Genomic DNA, 13,957 nt, shown 5'->3' with positions numbered 1-13,957 from the left:
CTAGAGCCGCGGCGCTGCACAAGCAATGCCACGCTGATACCAGTGCAGTCTATGTGGACGCTGCAGAATATGCTACGCATCAAGCCTATGCTTTGAGCGTGGTTTCCAACACACTTCACCCTATAGTTTCTGGCTCGGTTAAAGCTGCATCCTCGTTAGAGGCACAAGTAGCTGCATTTGCATTGGCAATCTCCTCAACCACTGGCCACACTAATCTTTAGTGACACAAAATAACGATCCGCAATATCGCACGAGGCAGGATTCACACGCCTGCTTTCAAAATTCTCAATTCTATTCAACCCCTGACCAGATCAATTGAACTCCTATGGGTACCTGCTCATGCGGGCAACCCTGGGAATGAAGCTGCCCACAACACAACTCGAGCGCACGTTAACCGAGCAGGGCAGCTACAGATCCAGGCAGTGCACGCGAACGACTGGTTACCTCTAATGAAATTACTCTCCACTACAGGGTGCAACGGCTCCAGTATCAGCCCCCCCCCCCACCAATCACTATCTAAACTCGAGCAGGTGACCTGGCACCAGCTCCAGGCCCGTACATTCCTATCTCCAGCACACCTTGCCCTTATCCACCCCGGCCTTTTTTCCCCTGTATGCCCCCTCTGCGGGGCACCCAAAGCAGACTTTCATCACATCCTCTACGTATGCTCTGAGCTCCAGCCACCCCGCAATTTGCAACTAACAGACATAGAGCAATGGGAGATCGCGGTGTTCAGCTCAGACCCCGCTGCACAAAAGGAGCTGGTGGGCTGGGCTCTGAGAGCCGCGTCCACAGTCGCTGAGAGCCACAAGCTCCCGGACACCCTACGCGATATCGAGCCGATCTATCAAAACAGTCAATTAGGCTCAAGATTCAATAAACGTTTTCACCACCACCACCGCCGCCGCTAGCGAGTGAAAAGAATGTGACGCTACGTTTCGACTTGTGGTGCACGCACCTTAATCTGCTGATAGCGAGCCGGCGTTTCGGCAACCGAAGAGCACCCTCGCCGCCACGCAGGAAGAAGGGGGGGGGGCGCAGCGATCAGATAATATGCGCGGTCGTCGCCATGGAGGAAACGGGAGGGGGGTTGGGGAAGGAGCGCGCGCTCGAATCGCAGGAAAGAAGACGCGAAACGCAGGAACGGGCGCCAAAGAGCTGCGCTGTCACAGGATCTGTCACAAATCTCCGCGGACATTTTACACAAGCCCCAAGTAAACGGAGGAAGGTGGGAATGAAAAAAAAAGAAGTGCCGTAGTGGAGGGCTTCGGACCACCGCCCCACAGATGCTTTCGCCTCATCCCACTTTAGTGGTCCAAAGTGCACCCTAGATTTTTTTTTTTCAAGACACTTCCGGAGTTGCTTAATGACCTATCATTAGTTTGATTAGAGGTGGTCTCTTCTTTTGTCCTGTCGCGTCATGGCCGGCATTAGATACTTGTCCAAAACACAAGATGTTTCTTTAGTAAGCTACGGTGCTACATAAAGATTGTAACAAATGGGAAAGTTCTGAGTGCAAAGAAACGGTGACACAGGAAAAGCGCTGAATCTCAGATCGTCCTGCTTAATTTGACGGGTAGCGTGCATTGTGTGATCGTTTGTGTTGCTCTTTATGTAGTTTGTGTCTTTTTGCTTTATTAGGTGTTTACTAGCTCGCCCAGTTCTCTTTACTTCAGCACTACTTACCTCCAGGGTGGTTTGAAAGAGCTCGTTATTTTGTTTATTTTGGCTTTGTTCTTGCTCTTTCTTCGTCTCAGCAGGCGTAACTGAAAAATAAGCATAAAAATCAGATACATAGATCAACATGTATTTTTAACCATTGTTATTATAGTATTGTTCATTCAATGAGTAAGCCAGCAGTAGTATATATTGCTTTTGCTTCGCTACTGTCAATTCCATGGCTCATAAGAGCTGCCCACAACATGGAAGTGTCTTTTTTTATGTAAATATCTTTGATAACATTTATACGACATCAAATTGCCATGAGATGACAAATCACAATAAAAGCAGTAAAGTGTGATTGTTTGTAGCATTCTTCGTTCGACTCCTACAGAGAAGGACAGCTCGTCTAAAGCAGTCTTTCATCATTTCAGTAAACACAGGAAAAGATTTATGCAAACGCTTTCTTCGAACATTCATTTGCCCCACCGGGGTGGCTTAGTTGTTGCGGCGCTCGGCTACTGTTCCCAAAGACGCGGGATCGAACCCCGGCCTCGGCGGCCGCTTTTTGATGGCGGCGAAAAGTAAGGCACCCGTGTGCTGTGCTGTGCGATGTCAGTACACGTTAAAGAACCCCAGGTGGTCGAAATTTTCGGAGTCCTCCACTATGGCGTCTCTCATAGCCTAAGTTGCTTTGGGACGTTAAACCGCACAAACGAAACTAAACCAAACAGTAATTTTAAGGAACTAAATAAAACTAATCTCCACATATTTTTAGAAAGCGCCACCAAAATGCACAGTATTTTGCGCAATCACCTCTGACTTCGAACCAAAATACTTTTTTTTTCTGAAGCAGCATTATACCGCATCTCTTAGTAAAAAACGGTGTGCAGAAAATATATCACAAAAATATTTCATTCCGTAATATTACCTTATATCCGAATTCTACAATTTCATTGAGTTTATTGTAAAGAATTGATTTTTTTTTGCATTGATGGGCCTTCACAAGTCAGAGCCGCAATGGTATGCTAGGCAATTGGAATACCATTTGCATCAGTGTTCCTACGTAGATGAGATAGTTTTAATCTCCCATTTCAGTGCCTTGTGGTATCTGGGTTTTAACTGAAAAAATGCGAAACACATTACGACGGCGAGTTAGTGTGAGGAGGGTCTATTGTATGTGCGTCTGTTCAGTCGGACCTTTGGCATTAAGCAATATTACAAAGATGACTGAGGAAGCGTACTGGAAAAGCTCATAACAAACACTAAAATCTCTGTCATTGACAAACAGGATATATTGGGAGTACATTGAAGTGAACGGAATTCCTTGAGAACCCGAGTTGTGTCTCACCGTGAACGATATCCCCAGTGACAAGAGTACAGCTGTGTCTTTGACATGATGTGCTCCAGAGATTATTGTCTAATGCAAAGCCTCCTACCATCAAGGAAACCCGCCCAAATTGAATTGACTGAATTATTCACCATTCTAGGCAAGCCCTACGCTAATCATTTATCGTACATTTTATCGTGTAGTCTCTCTGTACGCATGAAAGGAAAACATTAGACCGTGACTGCATTGCATACTCCGAAGATAGCTGAAGACTTCAATTTGGAAACTTTTTGAGATGGCATGCTGCGTGAACAGTTTGAGAGCAGCATCAACGACTTCACTATGCAACCTTGGCTAGTTGAAACAAAGATTTGCCTTTGAAAATTATAAGTCCAATGTACTTGATTTGGAGGCTGCGCGTAAAGATTCAGGCACATTGAACAGTTAGCAAGCTGGAAAACTATCTGAAGAAGACCAAAAAATAGTGAGAAGTTGTCGCCTCGAGGCCAAATGGTAATGGTTGTTTTGGTTGCAGAGGAGGTCATTCAGCGCGATGGTGCAGGAATGGGCACTCGACCTTTAACTGCCGTCAAGAAGAAGAGCTTTTACACGTTTGTAGAATTCAGACGGGGAGTAGATAGGAGCAGAGCGGATTTAGTGTGTGCGCAGCGTGGATCCTCTGCTTGTTTCCGCTGAAGCTCTCGACCTATGGCCACTTAAAAAATCTATTTCGGAGACTACGCGCGCTCCGGTCATAGTGAGAAGTATGACATTCGGTATGATTGGATACCGGTGGCAGTGTATAAACCGTTATCGAGAAAAAGATCAACGCTGTTGTTCCGACGGTGTCATTAAAGCCATCGCGTGTGCATCTGAGATCATATAGTGACATGAGACCCGCTCTTGAAAGGTTGGAAGTAGTAGTCGCACTTCAAGAAAATGAACGCTAGCTATCACTGATTGTTGTAATGTGGAGTGATCTATGCTGTTTTGTGGAAGCTGAATGAAGGCCTCAATACTAGGCATGATCAATACTAAGCATGGAAGTCTGCAGAAGAGCTCTGGAGTCAATGTTTGGAATATTGTGTTGAGCAGCTAGGCACATTTCATGGTGCTTGTCGCCTAGATATCAGTGTAGAAGAGGCAAAGCCATGTTTCGTCAGCACTCGATCGACACTATTGGCTTTGCAAGATTGGGTTATTGAAGAACTGTACAGGGTCAGCGGACGTCGTTAGTTTAAACGGTTACCTGGGCCACCTAAATCGTCCCGGTAATGAAGCACGATGAACGAGTTTGGGGTTGTGGTAATCTTAAGCTGGCCAAAACTTCAATGACGGTAATCGAGGACTGGAACGTTTTGCGATGTTGACAGATGTGCTAACTTCACAAAGCTGGAAATGCAGAAACCTATCATCAGGGTCATCTTGACGAAAATAACAATGAGTTGGTCGTCATTACCGCTCCCAGTGGAATAAAACCTTCATAAGGCTGCTGTTCTATGTCCCACCGGCTGCGCCTCTAATTCAATGGATAGAAAATCTACCGCACGGCATTGACCTTCTTGCTGTATAGTTTGATTATACTGGTCGCCGGAACAAATACTGCCATACTGCCACACTTTGATCCAAGAATGAAGCAGTTTGTTGGTGTCAGGAACACCACGCCGCTTTAAACCTGGGGAAGAGATTGTATTCCAGGGAAGTAAGGAGTTGTCATCTGCTGCCGTGCCACACTTCGAACCAAGAAAGCGAAATGTGCTAGAAACCGATGCACCTTCCTGCGCCGTTGGGAGAGTGCTAGCTCAACGAGAGCTATCTGGCGTTGAGCGCCTTGTTACTTTTTATTCCAATAACATAATTAGGGCAACGACAAAAACAGGCAGTTAGCAAGATTGCACTCAATCTTTTTGGAATCACCAAATTCATGCCGTGTTTGTGAGGCCGACATTTCGAGGCAATCGCGTCCCAGAAACTGCTGCTCGACCTGCTCGCAACTGACAAACTAGTTCCAGAATCATGTTCTCCGAGCCAGCAAGGTAGGGCCCTATCGTTGCCTTAGAACAGCCACGAGCTGAAATGCTGGCCGGGTTCCCAAATTGCAAATGTCAGAGGCTTAAGCCAGCTACCTCTGCTGACTGCTTATTTTATTATTAAATTCTCCGCTGTCATCTTTGTAGCGAGAGCTTCACTACACCATGTATCATCCAATGGTCAACCTAGTAGACCGCTTCACATTTCACGAGTCAGAGACTTTTCTGTTGCTATACAGTTTAATGATGATACGACATATGGTCCACCACCTGATTTTTGATGGCAAAAAGAGAATCACGTGTTCTGCCTTCTAGTTAAGTCGTCCTCATCTTCAGAGTATCTGGAATTTAATCCCCAAAAAACTATGTATCCCCTGTCTAAACCTATGTGAAACTAAGAAAGACGATGTTTTAGCTTCGCCTAACTATGTTACCATTGTTAAGCATCAGCCATTGTCATAGTTGAAGGAGACTACACAGGTGGGTTGTTGCAAAAGGCCATTGCTACAGTTTTATTTAAGGAACCATTGCTCTCCCAAAATAGGGCAGCATTGTGGTCGGGAGGTAAGTTCTCACAGGGGTTAAATTGAATACCTTATGAGGCACTGCATGAGATGAGTGTCCAAAAAAATGGTGTGCTTGCTGAAAAATATTTTCATCGCAATATTCTGAGGTGAAGAATGAGAGTCATCATGAACTGTTCAATATGAAGGCTGTTGCAACGAAGATATGCATGGTGACTGCATTTTTTATATAGCGTAGTGGTAACCATTGAAATATGTGGTATTTGCCAAAAGCATCCAAGAGTGGCGAGACCAGTGCCTTTCATTTTGGGGTCATTCCTCGAGAAACTGTGGTCACAGATGAATTTAGGCTATGATGATCCAAACAGGTACACCTATTTTTATTTCAATGCATCGTTTTGAAAATGGACAATATATTCCCAGACTGCATACCCTCGGCTGCAGCAGCGACTGCATTCATCCGAATTATATTCGGAAAGGCATCCCACATTTGGTGGTGTCTATTAATTAGGCCTACATTTGACAGTGAGCTTTATTCCACATTTCTAAAGAGTAATGGTGCGAGGCAAATGCTGGTGGTACCATATCACGAAGCGTCGAATGGCACAGCTTAGCTTGTACTCCGGGCCCTGAGAAGTTGAGGACGTGCGGCGTTGGGAATAGTCGAACTGAGATTGCCGCATAATTTTTATCTACAGGTCTGCACTTCATGAGGTCGCAGGATGTTGTCCATTCAAAAAAACAACTTTTCACCATCTGTTACCATCCCTTTTTTGCCCTGAGTGGCATCACTGTGGGGAGCCGGCAGCTCCGTACCACATTTTATGGACATGCCAAGTTGCTACTTCTTCCCTCCGTAACCCCTGCATAGACTCTAATAAAATAAAAATAAATATATTTTGTCGTCCTGCCCTTCGAAACTCTTGAGACGGGAGCTGAACGAGACACGAAATCTGCTATACCCAGACATCAGGAACATTATTCTATAGACGTAACTTATGTAAAGACTCCGTTCTGACCGAGGCACAAAAACCAATGTTTTCGGCTAACCTGATGAGCATGTGTTGAGAAGAATATTCTGGTTGTCTCTGGAGAGCTAGTTTGAGCGATACACAGTCGCGTGGTACCCGGTCATCGCTTACCGTCTTCGTGTTCCTACAAACGCCTTACAACAGTATGTAATGTATATATATATATTGAAAGAAGGCCAGGTCCAGACGGCAAGGTTGTGAAGGCAAGGCAAGGTATACCGTGTCAGCGTTTAATCTGATGGAGGAAAACCCAATGGCGTGCTGAAACCGGCGCCGCGGGACGATGGTGATAGTATGTACAAGAGGAAGAAGAAGATCATGGTATATACAAATGAACGAAGATCCGTGGAGGGCTCATAATATATATATGTATATATATATATATATATATATATATATATATATATATATATATATATATATATATATATATATATATATATGTATATATATATGTATATATATATATGTATATATATATATATATATATATATATATATATATATATTGTTACGGTACGCGAAAGAGACGATGACGAAGTGCTGGGCTAGTAGAGAAAGACGACGCTGCAGCTACGTCTGGTTCTCCTGTGAGTGTGTCCCTGACGGTGAACTGTTGCGGCTACGACGTACCATCGCCTCCTAATACCTCGACGTGCCTCGTAACATTTTGGTGGAGGTGCTGGGTAGACACCAATACCACAAGCTGGATCTCCGTAGTGGCCGCCAACTTGGTGCTAGCACTATGCAGTCCGACGCAGCTACCTCTACAGCGGCACAACCAGCGCCCACTGTCGTCGTTGCACAGCCTCGTGATCCGGGAACCTTTTGCGGCACTGATGGCATCGACGTCGAAGACTGGCTCGCTATGTACGAGCGAGTCAGTAAGCACAACCGATGGGACGCAACGTTGATGCTTGCAAATGTTATTTTCTACCCGGCTGGTACGGCGCGCGTCTGGTTCGAGACGCACGAAGAAGATCTAACATCCTGGGACATGTTCAAAGAGAAGCTTCGGGATCTCTTTGGCAAGCCAATCGGACGCAAGCTCGGCGCTAAAAAGGACCTGGCATCGCGAGCACAGTCGTCGACCAAATCATATCTGTCGTACATACAAGACGTACTAGCTCTATGCCGCAAAGTGAACAGCGCCATGCCCGAGTGTGACAAGGTGGGCCAAATCTTAAAGGGCATTGCTGACGACGCTTTTAACCTTCTATTTTGCAAAGATTGTACGACGGTCGACTCCGTCCTCGAGGCATGCCGGCGGTTTCAGCAAGCTAAACATCGTCGTATTGTTCCCCGCTTCGACCGCTTGCCAAACACAGTTGCTACGACTTCGTGCGATGGTGTGCCAACACTGCAGCAGCCGTCCCATGAGCCAAACTTGACCAGGATCGTTCGCAGAGAGCTGGAGGCAATGGCCCCCGTCGCATTCACACCTCAGCCGGCGGATGCTACTATAGCACTGATCCAAGCTGTCGTTCGCCGAGAATTCACGAACGTGGGCATTAATGCGAGCGTAAGCCTCAGCTCTGGTCAGCCGTCCGTACAGCCATCTGTCCAGCCCACCGTTCCGGTGGTAGCTGCTGCGGCATCGACTGGGCCCTTCCCGACGCGATGCCCCGAATCTACCCGACGCTACTGCAACCCAGAAGAATGGCGGACCTTGGACAACCGACCCATCTGGTTCAACTGCTCACGTGCCGGCCACATTTCTCGCCATTGCCGCAGCCGTTGGGTTCCGCTACCTCGACCTCGCTAATATCATGATCGCAGCACCGCCTACGGACCACACCAAACCTCTCGCCGTGATACGCCCTTTCGTGACTTTAACCCGCCATCCCCGCGCATGTCCAGCCGATCGCCGTCTCCCCAGACCCGCCGTTCCCGCTCGCCCCTACCTCACCGTTCCTCGTCCCCTCACTTCTCTGGCCCTCTCCTGGAAACCTGATCAATGCAGTTCCCGCAGGTGAAGCTGCATTGACGACCCGGCCCGAAAATCCTCTGCTGACCCTCGCTCATCGCCGCAATCTTCTAGATATCTGTGTAGATGGTGTGCCTGTTACCGCCCTCATTGACACTGGTGCCCAAATTTCCGTTTCAGCTCTTCGTTTCGCCGCCGACTCAAAAAAGTTGTCACACTCGCCTCTTCATCAGCCGTTCGTGTCGCCGATTGAGGCGTCGCTGTCGTCGTGGGACTTTGCACTGCGCGCGTGAGCATTTGTGGTCGAACTACCCCTGTGCTCTTCACTCTAATCGACCGCTGCCCTCACGATGTGATCCTCGGCATCGACTTTCTAGCGGCGCACTCTGCCCTGATTGATTGTTCAAGTGGCCTCCTTCGCTTAGATTTGCCTTTCTGCTCCGACCGCACAGATATCAAGCCACGCCTCTGCTCTGTCGAGTTTGTTCGCCTACCGCCCGAAGCTGCCATGTATGTTCCTTTGGCCCCGTTTCCTGCTATTCCTTCCTGATGGTACATACGTCACTTGTCCAATCACCGATGTTGTTCTCCACCGTAACGTCATACTCCCTCACACTGTCCTGACCGTCACGGATAACAGAACATATCTTCCCGTCCTTAACTTTAGCCGCTCTGTCTGAGTTTTGCCCCATGGCATTGCACTCGCTGACTTGCTTCCGTTGGCTGACTGCGAAGTTTCTGCCCTCAAGCCTTATTATGTACAAAAGATCGTTTTTGTTGTTGTTTATACTTGCATTCTTTTTTATTTTCAGTGCAACACAATAGCCCTTACTGGCAGTGCCTGCGTCTCACATAACTGAGTTTGACAGTTTGGCTCTACAGTGCTGGAAATTGCCTCCAGCTATAGGCATCTGCAGTGAGGCATTCTGTACAGAAAAACCTCTTCTGTGCCCAACAAGCCGTTTTCTGAAACTGTCTGAAGCATTAAAAAAAAATACTCCAGCTACAGTTAAGTTGCCATTGCCACATATGCGCAGTAGTTTGGCAGCGCACATTTACAAGCTTATTGAACTAAACGTTTACTGCCAGGGAAATGACTCTTTATGTAATTTAACAGGATTTTCACCTAAGTCGAGATATTGCACCCATAATAGCTGCGACCAGGAGGTATAGAAATGTCTCAGAGAAATTATGTTTGAAAGAACTGAACAATATAGGCGAGCAAAAGCGAATGCAAAAACTGTACAAAACTTACTTCTGGAACCTGTTTCGGAGCCGCTGTTGCCTTCAGGGCTTTTACTTCTAACTGAAACGGAAAAGTTGCTTTCAAGGGTGATCAAAGCAAATGCACATAACATAATAACAGTAACGATATAAACTGCGCGAAACAGAATATAAAACACGAGACTCACTCCTTTTAAGGCTGAAAATTTTACACGCTTAAGCGTGTTTTTACTTCTATTATCCGGAAATACCTGCCCACTTGGAGTTAGCACTCCAATATAGTGAGCGCCAAATTTACGCATACCATGTACTAACCTCTGGGGTCCACTGGGCAGCTGCTGTGCACTCTAACACCCATTACAGCAACATTTATAGATGATGCATCGAGCCATGTTTAGACTTGCCACTATGTACCAAACTCAAGCGCTATAAAGGCGTTACAAGGAAGAATTTAGCGAACATTTTCACATCAGGCCCCATATAACCTAGTGTTTAATTTTAGGACAAATGAGCATCAAATGCGGACTTTATGTACATCAACTCTGAGGTCAACCGAATTGCGCTGTTTACTGAAAAACAAACGCAATTTCCTAAGAGCAATCTAGGGCTATAAGGCGATACACATGCACTGTCCATATTGGTCCCATCTTGAGTACTGTAGGGATTGTGCGTCTGAACTGTGAGCTTGGTGCAAAAACGTCATGGGATACCTCAAATGGGGCTGCCCTCCCGAAAACTCGTTTGAGTCTGCATCGTCTGCGCTGTTACTGGAAAACGCTCATTCCAGGTTGCTCCTACACTGAACTCTTTCAAATATGCACATCCGACCGCCCCAGGTCAGGCTGCCCGCGGGATGTTCGAAAGCCGAGGCAGCCATTCGTTATTTTCTCTGATCGATTTGGGGGGCGGGGGGGGGGGGGGGGCATTTCCAGTTGCTGTCAAACGTGTTCGTTTATCTCTGGCTGCCAAGCTTGCAGGGCCGATTTTGTGCTGGCAGAGCAGGCTTGTTCTTGGAAAGCTAGCAGATGACGAGAAGGTTATTAGGACTAGAGAACTGCGGCGCTTCATGTCATGTTTTATTCGATTTTGAGGATAGCGCAGGTGCTCGTTTAGGTTAGTTTGCGGTGCATGTATCATCTACCATGTCTTTCCAACTGTCGTTGCTTGATTATTTTTGTGCGTGTTGTGGCGTCATTTACAAGCGCAGATAGTTTCTTCTACGGCGCTCATGGAATACGGATTCCGAAAACATACGTCGTTCAGGCCCGTAATCCCGACTTATTTTACGATGCTGTTCAATGACTTTCACGTGCGTGCCGCGGTTTTCAGCAACTAGGTCTTGCACGCTCTTCAGCGCATGCAGATCAATCGCGTGTGGAACGCAGGTGTGGTGTCATTTTTCTATGCGTTGCAAATGCAGACATGCTTAGAAAAATGCTCAGAAATATTTGAGAAATGCCGTATATATGGACAGTCACATCCAACTTGATTTATTCTAGAAAAAATTTCCACTCTCAGCTAACATGCAGGTATGCCGACACGTGATCCGGATTGCCATGTCTTATATGCGACCGAGCGTTGGCTTCAAAGAAGCCACGGCATAGAGGTTTCGTATGTTGCATTTTTTTCTAGCCACAAAAAGTATTGAATTGAAATCACCGGTATGCATGCAAAGTATTATTCATTCTAAAGGAGCTTACACAAGAAAATATTTAATCAGCATCCGTATCGTTATCGATGCTACACAAGTATTGATACGGGCGGCTTTCAAACTATATTGGGCGTCGGCTCAACTGAGATACACGATGCTGTTCAATGAGCAACGCAACCGAAATTCCTCAGATACGGTGACAACAGGAAAACTTTTGAGCGAACAAGTTGTTTGAAGACCTCATGAAGCACACGTGCAGTATTGGGATCAATATCTAAGGATCAGTATCTTCAACAGAAGCGCATATCTTTCGAATTGACTAGTATCATTGGACCATATTTGTCGATGCGAAAGTTGCAATTCAGTTCTTTCGTGTGTGGTTGAGAAATAAGCTTAAAATTCTTTACATGCGTTTCTAGTCCAAAACTGCCAAACATTTTATTTTTTTTATTTATTGCACTTTGTAGCAAAAATACAATTTTTGCCGTGGGACCGAGGCTAAAGGTGACGTACAAGTCACCTGACGGGGCCATCGGCACCACAAAGACATGTGCAACACAACGCAGCAGGCACAGAGCAGCACAAAATAGTCAGTCATATGTGAGAATGTAATACGAACACAAACCAGTGGCAAAATACATAAAATTCAATCTGTAACATACATCAAGGTAACAGTGTCAACAGTAATTGGTATTACACAACGGAAATAGGAAACAAATAATCACGTATGTTCCAAATGGTACATCTTAATTTTATTTTGAATGTTAACAAGGAGGATGATTCTTCAAGTAGACAAAATATGTCAGGATAGCAGTTCAAGAGGTTAGGGATTTGCCAGTGAATTAACTGCATACCATACCCGGTCCTTATGCGAGGTTTTATAAAGTTCACATTTCTAAGGACGTAATGTGGATCAGTGTTGATAAACGTAGTTAAAAACGCATTACTGTCTGTTTTGTATTGTCGGTATATAAATTCGGATAGTCGTTGTTTATAGAGGGCTGTAATACTTAATATATTACTTAGTTTAAAGTATGCAGACGCAGAATCATATTTAGACAGGTTGTGAATAAACCGAAGGCCTTTCTCTTGCAAAATATAAATCTTTTCCATGTTGGTTTTTGTACCCACTCCCCATACCAACAGGCAGTACTGAACACGAGACTGGACAGTGGAAAAATATAGTTACTTCCTCAAGTGCATTGGCAGAAGCGGGCGAAATTTATTCAGTATGCCTATGTATCGGGCTGTTTTGCTGGATACAAAGTCTACATGATAAGACCAGCGGAGGTTTTCATGAAATAGAACACCTAAATACTTATGCACTGAAACACGTTCTAAGGAGACAGATTGGAACGAAAGTGTGATATTTTTATTTATTGGTTTATTGACAGCGGAAAAATGTATATATTTTGTTTTATTAACATTTAACATCACCTGGTTTGCACAAAGCCAACTCGACAGATCTTCAAGCCATTTGTTAGCTGCAGACACTAGGGAGGGTAAGCTTGGCGAGGAAAAAAAGGCGCTCGTGTCATCGGCATAGAGCAAAATATTGGAAGTTCCAGGGATAGAAATTATATCATTTATATATAAAAGAAATAATAGAGGGCCTAGGATGGAACCTTGAGGAACACCGTATTTTATGAATTCAGGATCCGAGGCAAAATCATTTATAACGACAAACTGAGAACGGTTTGACAAGTAGCTTTGGAGCAGTTGAAGTGCGACACCTCTTATTCCGTAGTGTGGCAGTTTTTCAAAATGTATTTCATGCTTAATTGAGTCGAAAGCTTTGTTGAAATCCAAAAAAGTTCCTATAGTACACAACTGCATGTCTATATTATGTGCTATCTTATCTTTAATGAATAATAGAGCAGATTCAGTTGACTTACCTCTCTGGAAACCATACTGGGCTGCAGAGAGCAAGGCATTTTCAGTCAAGTGCTTAGTTAGCCTTAGATTAATTACTTTTTATACTATCTTGGAAAACAGTGGGAGGACTGATATTGGGCGATAGTTACTGATACAATCGACGGCACCCCCTTTGTGTAGAACTATGACTTTAGCCATTTTCATTTTATCTGGAAATATTCCTGTAGATAACACCTGATTAGTTAAGTGGCATAACTCTTCAGATAGAATATTAGAAACCGCTTTGATTGGTGCTGCCATAATACCATCGGATGGGATACAGAGCCCTTTTTTTCCGATTGTATGCTTCACAACCCATCTTAGCTCACATGCCACTTATGACTTGCGTCATAAGGAAGAGTGAGCAGTTATTTGTTCTTCCGTCTAAAATGGCGTCTCTTCCGAGCTCTCATAGATCCAAACCAGACGCGCACCGAGTCGCAGAAACACCTGCATAGAGCAAAACATGCGTTTCAAGGAAATACGGCCCAGCTGGCGCTGAAGCTCCGAGACCAGTACTTGAGCATGACCCAAGACCCAAGGGGAGACGCTTACAGGTATAGTGGAGACGAAAATGTTGAGCTAGATGAACCTTTCAAACTATACGAGCTCGAAGCAGCCCTAGCAAAAATGAAAAGCGGGACCGCGCCAGGAAGGGATGGGATCA

General features: G+C 45.3%; 1 protein-coding gene across 2 annotated transcripts in view; it reads right to left on the bottom strand.

Annotated features, from left to right (window-relative positions):
• LOC146189263 (uncharacterized) overlaps window positions 1-13,957 on the bottom strand; it is an 88,999-nt gene that overhangs the window by 60,302 nt on the left and 14,740 nt on the right. For both annotated transcript variants that reach the window (XM_084603236.1, XM_084603235.1), the window contains exons 4-5: window positions 9,757-9,807; window positions 1,687-1,766 (exon numbers count right to left, since the gene is read on the bottom strand). In XM_084603236.1, coding sequence (XP_084459362.1) covers window positions 1,687-1,766; window positions 9,757-9,807 — 131 coding nt within the window. The remainder of the gene's footprint in view (window positions 1-1,686; window positions 1,767-9,756; window positions 9,808-13,957) is intronic.

The sequence above is a fragment of the Amblyomma maculatum genome, chromosome 5, assembly GCF_055883805.1.
Source record: "Amblyomma maculatum isolate TAMU_Amacu chromosome 5, ASM5588380v1, whole genome shotgun sequence".
Lineage (NCBI taxonomy): Eukaryota > Metazoa > Arthropoda > Arachnida > Ixodida > Ixodidae > Amblyomma > Amblyomma maculatum.
This window is presented reverse-complemented; position numbering and strand designations above follow the sequence as displayed.